The sequence below is a fragment of the Lingula anatina genome, chromosome 2 (genome assembly GCF_051362555.1).
Source record: "Lingula anatina isolate TDL-2025a chromosome 2, LinAna3.0, whole genome shotgun sequence".
Lineage (NCBI taxonomy): Eukaryota > Metazoa > Brachiopoda > Lingulata > Lingulida > Lingulidae > Lingula > Lingula anatina.
The window spans coordinates 20,267,712-20,281,099 of NC_141768.1; the positions used below are offsets into that span (position 1 = coordinate 20,267,712).

General features: G+C 38.0%; 2 protein-coding genes across 6 annotated transcripts in view; one reads left to right on the forward strand and one right to left on the reverse strand.

Annotated features, from left to right (window-relative positions):
* The window catches only part of LOC106161297 (constitutive coactivator of peroxisome proliferator-activated receptor gamma), an 87,166-nt gene that overhangs the window by 21,766 nt on the left and 52,012 nt on the right, over positions 1–13,388 (reverse strand). For 2 of the 4 annotated variants that reach the window (XR_015333292.1, XM_087007269.1), the window contains exons 1-2: positions 12,385–12,529; positions 9,835–11,845 (exon numbers count right to left, since the gene is read on the reverse strand). Coding sequence is in view for 3 of the 4 variants with exons in the window: in XM_087007269.1 (XP_086863395.1) it covers positions 9,835–11,800 (1,966 nt within the window). In the remaining variant the exon portion in view is untranslated. Of the gene's footprint in view, positions 1–9,834; positions 11,846–12,384; positions 12,530–13,388 lie in introns of those variants that run through there. The other 2 variants (XM_087007270.1, XM_087007271.1) reach the window with 1 other exon arrangement.
* Positions 1–13,388, forward strand: part of LOC106161319 (uncharacterized) — a 54,306-nt gene that overhangs the window by 13,242 nt on the left and 27,676 nt on the right. Inside the window, exon 2 of one of the 2 annotated variants that reach the window (XM_013538245.2) lies at positions 2,569–2,643. The gene's annotated coding sequence lies outside the window, so the exon portion shown is untranslated. Of the gene's footprint in view, positions 1–2,568; positions 2,644–6,815; positions 6,981–13,388 lie in introns of those variants that run through there. The other variant, XM_013538244.2, reaches the window with a different exon arrangement.

Here is a 13,388-nt window from a genome sequence, read left to right on the forward strand (position 1 = left end):
GAATGAGCAATGAATGAAGGTGGAATAAGTCAAGGCATTTTTTAAAGATAGCATTCCCTGCAATTTTTGACAAAACAAAGAACAGATTCTGTATAACAGCATTGTGGTTTTTGCCCCCAGTCTTAATATTCTATATGTAGAATAAAGAACGAATATTTGTTCTATGGTTTTAACAATCTTTGTACAACCTGTACCATTTTAATGAACACAAACATAGGCAAACATACCAATCTGTGGTAGAAGTTAAATTATATTAAATATGTTCACTGAAAGAAAAAAAAAGTGACTGTAATATCGCTGTAAAGAGGGAGGAGGAGGGGGGGGATAAATATCTCTGTTGCTTTTGCATGTCAAGTCCCATTTCAACCTGCGTTCCATGAATAACAAACAAATCATACCAAAAATATATTCGTAAGTGAAAAGTACCTTACCACAAATTATAAAAGCACAATATTATTTTAATATAGCTGGATAACTATACTTGAACCATACAAAGGCTTGGTTCAGGTGGTTAGTACCCATAGGGTACTCGTGAACTAGGGATCACTTTTCCACCAGACAGTCTATGGGTATATCTATATCAACTAGTATTCAACCATACATGCTGGAAGTCTGTGTGTTGTGTAGTATAGTGAAAGGCAACTGAGAAATTAGATAGAATCGGGCCATAGTATCTAAGTCTTGTAATGTGTGCCCGCAGACTCCTTGATTTCTAGACGTTTATCTCGAGACAGCCATACTGCCATCCCCAGGAAGCCAAAGTCATAGAAATGTTCATCTTGTTTCGCATCTCTGCAAATACCAAAACTTGCTGAGCTGTTCTGAAGTATCCTGGTACTTCAGTTTCATTGAAAACGTATTTCTTCTGGGGGTCTAGGAGAGTGTAATGTCATATCTAATTACAAGCTCAGGCCAGGTAACAAGACTTTTTAGTCTTACTGACCTTCATACCCTTAACCTGGAGATTCAACCAGGCTAAAACACTTCCTTGAAAACATTCAGTTATTTTCTTCCTCTTGTAAACTTGCATTATACATACCTAAATCATGCCTTTGATGTAATTCTAAGTCAAAAAACATTTTAAAAAACTCTGACAAATTATTAAAAAGAGAACAATACTTAGAATTACATCAACCTGTTGTTAGAAAATATAAATAAAATTAAAAGATCAATTTTTTTTTCTGATAATTTTTTTCTGTTTGTATTTCATACCAAAACCAAGCAGCCTAGTGCTTTGGGCTGACCTTACATGCCAATATCATTAAAACCAGATGGTCTGGGGGGCTGTTCCCATCTGATTTCAAGGAACTCATCATCTGATCATGATGCACTCTGTCCAGAACCATCTGATTATGAACAAAGCTAATTATAAAACTATAAATTGAGACTTCTGAATATGTGCGTTTGTGTCTGCTCATCATTAGATTGTGGAGAACACTGACCGGTCAGTTTCTGGAGTAAAGTAGGAAATGGTGCTCATTTGTTCACCTGTTCACTAAGTGGTGTAAAGGTAGGGTGAAGTTGTTTGTCTGAGGTGGTGTTCACATGATGCTTAGATATGCTGGGTCTGATTCGGTCCAAAAGCCTTCAGTTGTCATTATTGGTATCAAGTGAGAGTCTGCACTGTAGTGGTTCATTTCTACTCGTGATATTATTTTGAACAGAATATCATAACCCAAAGTTGCTTCCTATGGAGCCAAGCTGTGCATGTACCAAGTTGATTAAAATCAAAACTGTTGACTTCGTTTTAATCAAAACAAATCAGGTTCAGACTAAATATATCTGAATTCTGTGTGAACATGGCTTGAACTGTTTCTACCTGGATATTCAGGTTCAAGTCCCAAGTACTTTATGTAACTACACAGCCTATATCAGCCAGTGCATGTTTGGGTAAACAGCAGATATTTTGACATTTCACTGAAAAAGCAGTATTATTTGCGCATCTCTTGAGGAGCTTCAGATAAGGTAGGTGCTGTTTGCTCATGTTTTACCAAGAAGTTTGAATCCGAACTTAGTTAACCTATCAAAGATAGGGTACAGCGTAAATAGCACCTGGAAGACAGAGAGACAGAATACGAGCACAGGTGGCTGGTAAAAAATGGGGCCATTTTTTTTTGCAGGTGGAAAACTCGATGCCTGTCTATCTTGGTCGTTTAATTTAAATGTTTGCACTGATCTCTGCTACAACAAGAAGGTCGAGATGTGCAAATGTTTGTTGAAGACTGTTTTTCAAGAAGAAATAAAAAATCAACACAGTGACAAAAGGAGTTTTTTTAATATGTGCAGAAAAGTGGAAATGTCTTTGTCACCAACTCACTTTAAAACAAATATGTAAGCTGTTTTTTATTGTCATGTCTGCCATTTTCACTTAAATTCTCCTTATTCATATCCTTCCATGCAATAATTTCTTGAAGATTTCTTCTGAGTCTTAAACAGCAGAAAACGAAGACACCACTCAATTGTTTTCTGTGCCTAAATGCATCAAGTTTTTGAAGAATCAAATTAAACTTTAATATAGTAATTTAAATTTTCACTTTCAAAAAGGTAACAATTTATTCTTCTTCCCAGATTGACTTCTTCGATGTCCCACATGACCTAGTGAATTCAGGGAAGGTGAAGCATATTGAAGGACACAGCAGATTAGTAAGTCATACCAAACCTTATACTTTCAATTGTATTGTCTGAATCATATTTCTTTGTCACTGTCACAACTTACTTTTTACTAGGCCAAGCAAAAATGAAAAGTTGGTTAACATGGGCAGCCAAGCCCAATTTTGAGAAAATCAATTTTCTTTTGCACTACTTAAAAAAAGGCATTGGCTATTGGTTTGGTAATTGGAGACAATTTACAACTATGTAAGAAATACCCTACATGCTGTTGCTTAAAATCACCAACACTAAGAATTTGATATAAATTTCATCTAACAACCTTGTCCACAGAGTGACTGCCATAAAGCAGCTTACCAGTTTTGTCTGGCCATCTTTCACTCTGCTTGTTCAGCTGGATTGCTTATTGTATCTGCATATGCATCTAAAAATGTTTGCAATCCCATCACTGACTTTAATCAGAAATTATCTCATCAAGTTCAGCAGACAACATGATATTTACAATTTAAGGCACAATCAACAGAACCCCTATGCCATCTAGGTGACACAAATGTATTTTCAGTCTAAGTTAGCCCAGTAGTGAACACATCCTCAAATACGTGGATCACAATCTCACCTACCACACTCTAACAACCTGTCATAACACTATTCTGATTTTTGGGGGAATGGGGGAAGGTGGGGAGGGGTGGTGGCTACCTCTTAAAGGAGCAAAATTGCCAACAGGGCATTTTAACCACCAAGCATGACAGACTGACATTCTCAGACTATGGCAAAATAAAACGAAGTAATTTGTGATTAAGAAAAATGTTAACTACCAATCCTAGAATGGAATGAAAGAAAATAAAAATGCACTGACCACTCCTGTTTTTTTGGATTTGACAAAATGTTATCATACTTTGTCATTATAGAGAAAAATGGTACTATGAGAGATCTTGGACAACTTGTCAGAAAGAAATATGAAATTTTACCCCTGAACTTAAGACTTACACAGGATTAAAGAGTGTGTTTTGAAGAATTTGTTTAAATAAAAAATTTTGTGAAATGCTAAACGATTTTTTTTTTAAAGAGAAGAAAAAAAATCAAAATTCACTCGGTATGTGTATCATCAAGCAAATGCTTTTAGAGAGATTCTCCAACATCCTGGAGAGAACAGCTGTACCCACTGTGCCTGTTGAGCCGGCATCTCTCTCCACATCCTGAATATTCAATCCTACATATCTCTTACTTCCTTTTCTCTGATTATCTGCTCTTCTCATCCCAGGCTGACTTTCATCTATGCCTAAAATGACCTTTTTGGAAAATATTTAAATGACAATCATTCTACTTTTTTTTTGTTTGTTTGTTTTTTGCATATTTGTATTCCCTGATGGTTGAAAACGTTTTTTATAGAAAATGGAAGAAAACAGAAAGTTAATTTAATATTTCACAAGCATGTCAACATTTTGAATGCTAAAACTTGACTTCAAATATGAGCAAACGCAGCCTGGCAAAGATTCTGCCAGAAGGAGACCGCACAGTGCATGTGAACTGGTCTGTGAACAGCAGGAAGGACCAATAAAATTGATATTAATCTAATCTTCATCATCTCCCTCAATTTTGTCACATTCTTTGTCTCAGTCTCTGATTTTTCTTGCTTCTTATTTATGTTAATGTGGTGTTAGCCACAGGAAGTGAATGCAGTCGCATACCATTTACCTTGTAATCAGCAACACAATTGGTGTAAGTTTGACGATTAATGTGGAAAGAATTTGTAGATATGTGCATTTCTACAGGAAGGACAAGTTCCTGATTTTAATACTTGTTAAGTGATTATAACAATTGCTAGGGGGAAAGGGCATCAGGTTACAACCCCATTTCAAAACTTTCTGTTTAACGTGTTGCTTTAAAAAAAAAATGAAAAAATATTCTGCGCTTTTTTAATTTACAATATAAATTTATAAAGGTCACCATTTTCTAATCTCAAGACAAACATTGATTAAATGACATATCATCTTTATTGGCAAAAATGAGGGCAAAAATTAACATTTTCCAATAAAAAAGCCAGTATCAAGGTAACTTTCAAGGTGTATATTTATGAAGTTCTCGTTAAATAAATAAACTACCAGCAGTTTCAGCTGCCAGCAGAGACCAATACTTCCATCTATCCATGAGCTGTCACACTGAGCTCAGTGCTGGGTTATGGACCATTTGCCCACTTATGGAAACCATAATATTTAACCTACTCTAGGGATTAATACAGGGACATGCTGCCACGCTCCTCGTTTACTAATTCACTTCCTTAATAGGACAACTTTGAGCTACTGTGTGGATTTTTTTATGCTTTCCTTTGCTCGATTTCCTTTCCAAATGATGAAATGATCTACGCTCCTGCTGACACCAGTTAACACATTCCTTCCACTGCCATCGCAGGAAAGTGAATATATGTAACAGCCCACAAAAAACATAATACAGGCAGAGATTGAAAGAACTTTTAACCCTGGGCCTTTGTTAACTTGTTGGTGTTGTAACTGCAGACATTGCTATATCAGCCTGTGTATTTCAGACTGACATTCAGCTAACTAATCACGTAACAAGAAATCATCGGGTAAGGTTTGTAAAATAGACCCCCATTTGTCAAATTCAACCACAAACCTAATTTTGATTTGCACCTAGACCTCTGTCATGTTGTTAATGCAGTAAACAATCCATTAAGCCACAGAAGCACTTTAAAACAGTCAGAATAGATTGAAATAACTTCCAACAGAAATGCTGTAATATATATATGTAACATGTCTGACTAATATGACATCTCTGGCTTCAATTTCAAAACAAGAGTTACTTTCTCACGCTTTAAATCAACCCCCTCCATCAACTGTCTAGATAGACTGATAATAGGCATCAAACCCCTGATACATTGACTACCTGTACGATTAGATGGGTATAGACAAGGATTACATTGTTCAGTAAGGAAAAAAAAACTATTTTAATTGGCTTACATAAAAAAAACTCACATTGGTTACACACATATTTACATACACACAAAAAAAAAAAAAAAAAAAAAAAAAAGAAAAAAATGCAATGACACCACAATCCTAAGAATGACATGCAATAACCTATTGTTCCTTACATGATTACCAGTGACACTGAGCTCTCTGTGTAGAGCTGACAAGGAAGAATCACAAACAATGCCAAATATAAATCTCTCCAGGTACAGGTTCTCTGATATATATCATCTTTGTATGAACAAGGTATCAGTAATCTGCCTCTATCTCCAACCTACTCAGCAGAACAGAAGTCATCCTTTGACCCTCGGATACCTCTTACAATTGGGGGTCAATTGTCCCTTCCACGTGTGTTTAAAGTCCCTGTTTATACACCTGATTATCAGTGCAATTTAAGTAGTAGCGACTTAATAATAATCATGTTCTAACAAAGTCAGCAAACACTGGCAGAAAGAAAGTCGCGTGGCCTGTCAATCGTATCATTTCTACCATAAATACAGCTACATAACCTCATCTGATATATGTAATGCATTGAGAATGTTGAGATAACATAAAGATTGCCAAAGACAAAGTCGACAATTGAATACTGCTCATTTTTCATATCATCTACATGATGAATGATCAATCCAACTAGTCTTATTTTATGACAATGGCCTTGAAAAAATTGTGCATGATAGTCCAAAGATGACAGGCACAGAGAGAAATATTCCTCACAATACAAAATGCCCTCCACATCCATTTTTCAAGTACAAAACCCCTCGCATCATCAGGCAGGCAGTCTCTTACCATCAGTCAAATCTAAACCAAGGTAGCCCGCGGCGCTGACGGGGCTCAAGAAGTCTTTGAAGTGACAGTGGTAAAGCTAGAACCGGTGACAGGTTCTTAACTAGTGTGCAGATCATAACCCACTGCTCTCATGAAGAAGTGTCACAACATTACATGAACTTCTGCCTTTTAACATGTCCCCAAGTCATGACTAAGCACTCGCTCATAAAGCAGGTATGAGACACATGGGAAACAACTTATCTATCTTGTCTGTTGAGATTAGTCCACTAGTTTTAGGAGCTCCCTGAGCCCATTGTTTCGCCTATATCATCTACTGATAATAGCGACATTTAGGGATGTGCTATTAATTCCGAACTGGTGATAATACAAGTAACATCACGTAAACATAGCTTATCACACGAGCAATCTGCTATGAAACTGAGGGACGTGAGGCCCGTTTTGGACGAGCATATTTGGGGTTTTAGTAAGCAACGGGGCTGCTGGATCGGAAGATACATACACACAACCTAGATTCATACCACCACCTGGAGTGATCTCAAATCTTCTCAGTTGGGATAGGAGAAAACCTGGAACCTTGCCTTCCTCCTGAACTATACACAACCTCAGGTATTTATAGTTACAACACAACTTTTGATTTTTCCGTGCATTCATTGGGTCCGACACCTGTAATAGAGTTGTTCTGGTCCATCTAGGACCACCATGGGCAGAGAATAACTGGCAACTTGTCAATAACTCAACAGGTATGATATGTATTGCACAAACACTGGCTGGGCCAGGCATTAGATCATGCTGGACAGCATGCCTTACTATAATAGCACAGCCTTTTCTTTTACTACCTTTTTTCTTTTTTCGTCATGTAGGGGTGCTTAGAAGTATCTGTCAATTTCTAATCATTACCTGCTCAAATAGAGTTAAATTTTAGAAATATGAATTCTGTACATTAATATTTTTAAAAAAGAAACATTATTAACTATTATTAAATTTGACAAATTTGAATCATATCCGACCTTGAATAAAGAACTTGACAAACACACACATAAAATATAGATAGATAAGTCATTTAAAACCTGGATGTAAATAATTAGACAAAGTAATTATTACCCAAGAATAACTAGCAGCCAGGCAAGTCCGTATTACATGAACCCCTCCCACTGAAAAACACCCATCAGTAGTAATGATAAAATATTATGAGGTAACATGATGTAAAACTGAATAAGAATTTGTGCCAGTGAACAGTTTATCACAACAGATAGTGATCAAGGACTGATGGAAATAGATAAGAGAGCATCAAAATACACTTATGATAGCTCGAGTATTGAGATTATGAAACACACGAAGTCCCTGGGCACGCAAAACCCATTCAATCAGTCAAAATTTAAAGAGTGCATGACACAAACAGGTACGGACGGACACTGGAATTTCATAGGTCAGAGCCAGTCTGTGTTAGTACACATTTCCATTCTAATCCATAACATATTTAGAAGATAAGGTTAAAAAGTTGTTACCCTTTGGCACATCTGCAGATTTTCTTTTTTCAAGGAAAAAGAGACTTGGAATTCTCCAAGTGCCTTTTCATTGAGAAAAGGTCAAAGTTTCTTCGTACTTGATGACTGCCTGATTAAGCCGAGCTTACCATAGGCAACGAAACGTCATGATTCTGTTCTGTCACCTAACACCACGCCAATCCCTTAGTACAGTGCGAGACTGGGAGGTTACATCTGGGAGGTTACATTTGCTGTCCAGGTTGACCTCAGCCCTGCCCACAGTACCGAGAAAAGTCGACCCATCCCCAATGGAAATGTACCTTTTCATTTAAGTATATAGTAGATTGTTTTTCAGCTTAGACTTATACGTGCATAGCTGATGAGTTACATAGTACCATTATCTAGCCAGACATTAATCACCTTGGTTTTAATTCCAGGACAAGTTAATCTGGGATATAGAACCCAAATTAGATACCTAGATTTTGTAAGCTATCAGTTATAACAGATATATTACTGAATACATCCAACAGCAAAGGTCTGATTTCCATTTGGACACCACTAAGTCAGATCTACCTTTGGCCACTACAGTTCAACTATTGGGCACATTTTTTCTTGTGCATGCCTTTTTTAGGTACTCAGAACGCCACAGTGTCTGCTTATTCTCAGGAGAAATCACACCTACATTTTATTAATGAAGCCAAAATGGGCACTTTCCATGACCAAAGCCATCATAGTGGCTGTAGTCTGCACTGTATTAGGTTTAATTGAGCAAAAATTGATCAGAGTGACTGTCATCCAAGTACAGGGGGTTCAGAAACATCCCAACCTTTAATAAGTGACCTGAGAAGAATGTGTTTCTTGGAAGATTTTGAAAATAATTTCATCAGCCTCATTCCATTCATCTCATTCTGATTCTCTCATTGGTGCTAAAAAAGTATTTAAAAAGTTTATCATTTCAACCCAAAGGGGAATCACAGTGTTATCTTATTTGATTTCTTACTATTTTTGTCTACTGGTAAAAACAAAAATCAAAACACTTTCAGTAAAAAAAAAAAATTCAGTCAAAAATTAAAAAATATAATCAGATATAAGTCAAATCCATGCACTATTAGTTCATACTTTATATCACATAACTCAATGCCACTACTAAATAGATGTCTGAAAACAACACGATGAGTACATTAAATAATTAATTGTTTACACAGAAGTTGTTACTTTTCCACCATCACTCTGGCCATCAGATAAGATAACCACACAATTTTATTTGTTCACAATGGTGCTCCTTCAAACCTTAGATTTCCTGATTCACATACGATTCTTTTGAAAAGCTCATGCAAAACTCATTGAAACTCATCATATTTGGCCTCTCATGGGCAGGGTTATTGTTTCTGTTGACTAAAACAATATCCCCCATCTTGGATAGAAACCATCTTGACGGAACAAGAAAGCACTATAGTAGTCAGTCAAAACACATCTACAACTAAAACAACACTGCAAAAGTGTCAATTTCAATTATTTTGTTTTCCTGAAAAACAATGTATCAGATTTTAAGATAAAAAAATTAGATTAAAAAATATGGTGACAGTGCAAATAGTATTTGACAATTTTTTTCTTTTTAAGTCATCTCCTATAAAATATTGGTCACGATTTAAACCAAAACTAAGCTGTAAAATAAAGTAACTTTTTGGCAAGCAGTTTTTATTTCACTTATTATGTCTATCTGAAAACCTATATTTTAAATATAAAAAAATTAAAATGTACACACTAGAGATTAATTGTAAGCATCAAGTATAAAGACACTCATCATATGGATAACCTTTTTTTAAATGATATCAATGCCATAAGGAAAATGATTTACAACAATGACACACAAACACTTATCATTAATGATTTACAAATTAGCAGTATTCCCATAGAAAGATAATATCTGAAGCACCAAGTACTCCTCATTTTATCAACAAACCTCCTTTATTTACCTGGTATCTGCAAGGGAACGGCTGGTACAATATCTGGTTCTTTCAGTGTACAGCCGCTATAGATTGCCCACTCTAATACAGCATTCTTCCCAACCACCAGATCCTTGGACTGGCTAGCAGTTGGACTTGTAGTGGACACAGCAGTGGACAACCTGCTCCCATTACCTACTGCCCCAGCTGCTGGCTGGTGGGAAGAGAACAGTCCAGGATCATTAACACCAGTTGGTTGTTGGATGGCCCCAACATTGAATGTGCCTGCTATGGTCCCACTGGGGGTGGTAAAAGACCCCAGAGGGGGCAGTGGATCCCCCAGCCCCAGCCCTTCTAATGACATGCCCACCATAGCACAGGGGTCCTCTGGTAGAGAACACACCCCAACAGGCATGGGGTTGTGCTGTGGTGGCTGGGGTCTGGAGAAAGTCCCAGGGATCATAGCACATGGGTCATCGGGTAGGGCTGTCCATGAGGTGCCCTGCTGGCCAACCCCCTGGTTGTCCTCCCTCTGCATTATGCCAACCCCTAGTAACAAGCCAAACAGCTTCCGTTTTATTGCTGTATATACAACCACAGCTGAAGGGATATCTGTATTGTTATCGTCCTCCAGTGACGCCCCTGAATCAACCTCTACCCCACACAGTATGCTGTATATGAGTGGCAAATTTTCACATTTCTCATGTCTTTCTTTTGCAAGCAGGAGTACTCTTGGTGAAACATCAGGCTTTGAGATAGGAACAGTCGTCTTTTCCTTTGTGTTGTTAGAACTAATCCCTGAGCTAGTGGTGCTGCTGTTGTCATCATCAGCAACAATAACACTGTTGATTACAGTTGCAGGCTTACTAACAATCTCAGCAAATGTAAGTTTGTTTTCTGCTGGTCCTCTAGACCAAGGGTTATTTGAGGCAGTAGGCTGTGGCATTAAAGGTCTGTCTGTAGCATCAGAATCGGCGCAGGTGGAATCTCCACTGGGTTCATCTGCTGACTGAAGCTGTAAACTATTTAGAACATCACTGAGACCTCTCCTCAAAGGATCTGTGTCAGACAAGTAGTTCATTATACTCTGAATGAACAGGGTCTGATCTTGTCCACTTTTCATGACATTTTTGGACACCTCCTTCACTGCAGAGAAGTACCTTGTTGACCTGCATTTTTCGCTGATATAGCTGGCCAGTTTAGGCACTATCTTATCCAATGTCACTGACGTTCTATCTCTCTTTGTTAAACCGAGTATACTGCAGTGAAAGCTCAGAAGTTTAGAGTGGGGGATAACATCGTTACCCATCAGAGTCCCCAAGATGGGTAACTGGTTTAGATCCAGCTTGAGGTGCTCACACAACAGCATGCGGTCATATTTTGTGGTTGTCATTTTTTTCAAGTTTAAATCTGCCACAGAGAAAAAGTCACTTAGAGTGTTGTACACAATAAAATCTGAGTCCTGGCTTAGGATACCAAAACAATTATGTTGCTGGCAGTATTGGAATATTTCTTGATCTGCCTCTCCTGTGGAACTGATGACGGTTACTCCTAGTTCCTTCAAAATAAACTGTGTATAGATACCTAGGCTTACAGGTATAATGAACTGTTGATACCCGGGCTGCCTGCCAGTGTTCTTTATAATATCAAACACCCTCTTTACATTCTTTCTGTCTTGCTTCCGTCTCTGTATCCAAACCGATCTCTTCGTCAACCCAACTGAGCCATCAAAAATAAAAACTAGCTGTATTCCTGCATCTTGAAATGCTTTCACAAACTTCTTCACTTCAAGATAATACTGAAACCACTGCCCCCCATGGACCCAGTCTAGCCCTGCTGCATACAGCTTACGGAGGCAGCTTAAACCATCCACCACCAGGGTCGGAGTTTGACCACACTTCTGAAAGTAGCCACGGGCTAATTCCTTCAGATGGACCCTCCTGCATGCTTGGGGACAGTAGGCTTCTATATACTGCTGTAGGCCTTTGATCCCCATGGTTTGGGAGGTGGCCCAGACACAGATACACCCATCAGGTGGACCCTGAAAATACACAAGTGTGACTGATAAGATGATATCTATCATGTGCACAGCTCTGTTTTGAAATAGTGTGTGACCTGGTGCCACAGTACCTGTTCCAGTAATAGTACATCTACAGTAGCGCATTGTTTTGTAAAGTTCAGTGGCACTCCAGTATAGGTGGCTGGTGATACCCACCTATGCTCTGTCTTGTAATGCGCGTTTACATGCAGCAATGTAACATATCTACTCTAAACCGTGAATTCTTGCTTTGACAACACCAAATTTGTTTACAACGTCAACATGACACTTGATTACGTTTTTCACGGAAATTGCATTGTGTCGTTCATTTTTGTTCCTACATCATAAAACGGACATAATTAAAAATCGTATTTATTCAATCGACTGAAATAAGCATCCGTCTTTTGACTCGGTCATGAGCAACATTGTGTGTAGTACTGAGTTGACACCGCTAGGGAAATCAGCGGCACACTACTAATACTGTAGAAGATTTCACACAAAATGCAAAATAGCTAAATGCACTTTATGTAATATGCTCTTACCCTCTTTTGTGGGTTTTCTTTCAAGGCAGTTATGCAGTGTTAAACCCTGCAGTCTGTTGCTTTTTATTCAATTATTTTCATTCCACGACCCTGCACCTCGTCCGCCATTTTGATTGTTTACATCCGGGCAATGAGTAGAGTGAAAACGAGATTCAGCACGTGCTATTGAACTTGCTGAACACATTTTAGGAGTGGTTGTTGCAAGTGCGCATTACAAAAAATTCTCTTAAAATCAAATATGCAAATAAGACACAGCATGAAAAGTTATATAGTTGATTTGATACATAAGCTTTTTTTTTTCATTAAACACTAAACATGTAATAAAAAGACCTGAGTGGGATGGGTTCCCATAAAATTGTTTCAAGACCACAGTAGCTCTTATTACAACTGAGAACTGCAAGCAACAAAAAGGTTTATCGCCTAATTTAAATTAAATGCACCGATAGACACCACAGGGTTTTCCCAAAAAACACGTGTATGCCATCTTTATTCGTTTTCATATCCCACCCCCATTATTAAATAATTAAAACGGTATTGCCTGTCCGCACATCTAACAGCCTGAAACGCCGACCAATGCATTAGCTCCTAAATCTTCAAAACTGCCTCATGCCTATTAACAAATTGGATTAGTACAATGGGCAATATGGGTGGGCGGAATTTAACTGACAGCGGCGAAGCGTGGTCACTAAGTCCTTCCTCTTTAAAGCACGTGTCCTCAGCTGGCGTGGTATCGTAACGCGGCATAATAACGCACTTAAAACAAATAGCCACTTCCTTGAATCTGCCCGCGCGCGCGTGCTCGAACAAGATTTCAGTACGATCGTGGGCATTAAAGCTGCTTAATTAATTAACTTACGCAACAGCTAATTAAACGCACTTCGTATCACACCTGGGACGCCGAAATTCCAATTAACCAGGTTTACCTTTAAAAGATACTGTTACGTGCGATTGAGTGCTTCGGAAATAAATCAAAGCATGACTGCTACATCTCAAGAACTCCAAAT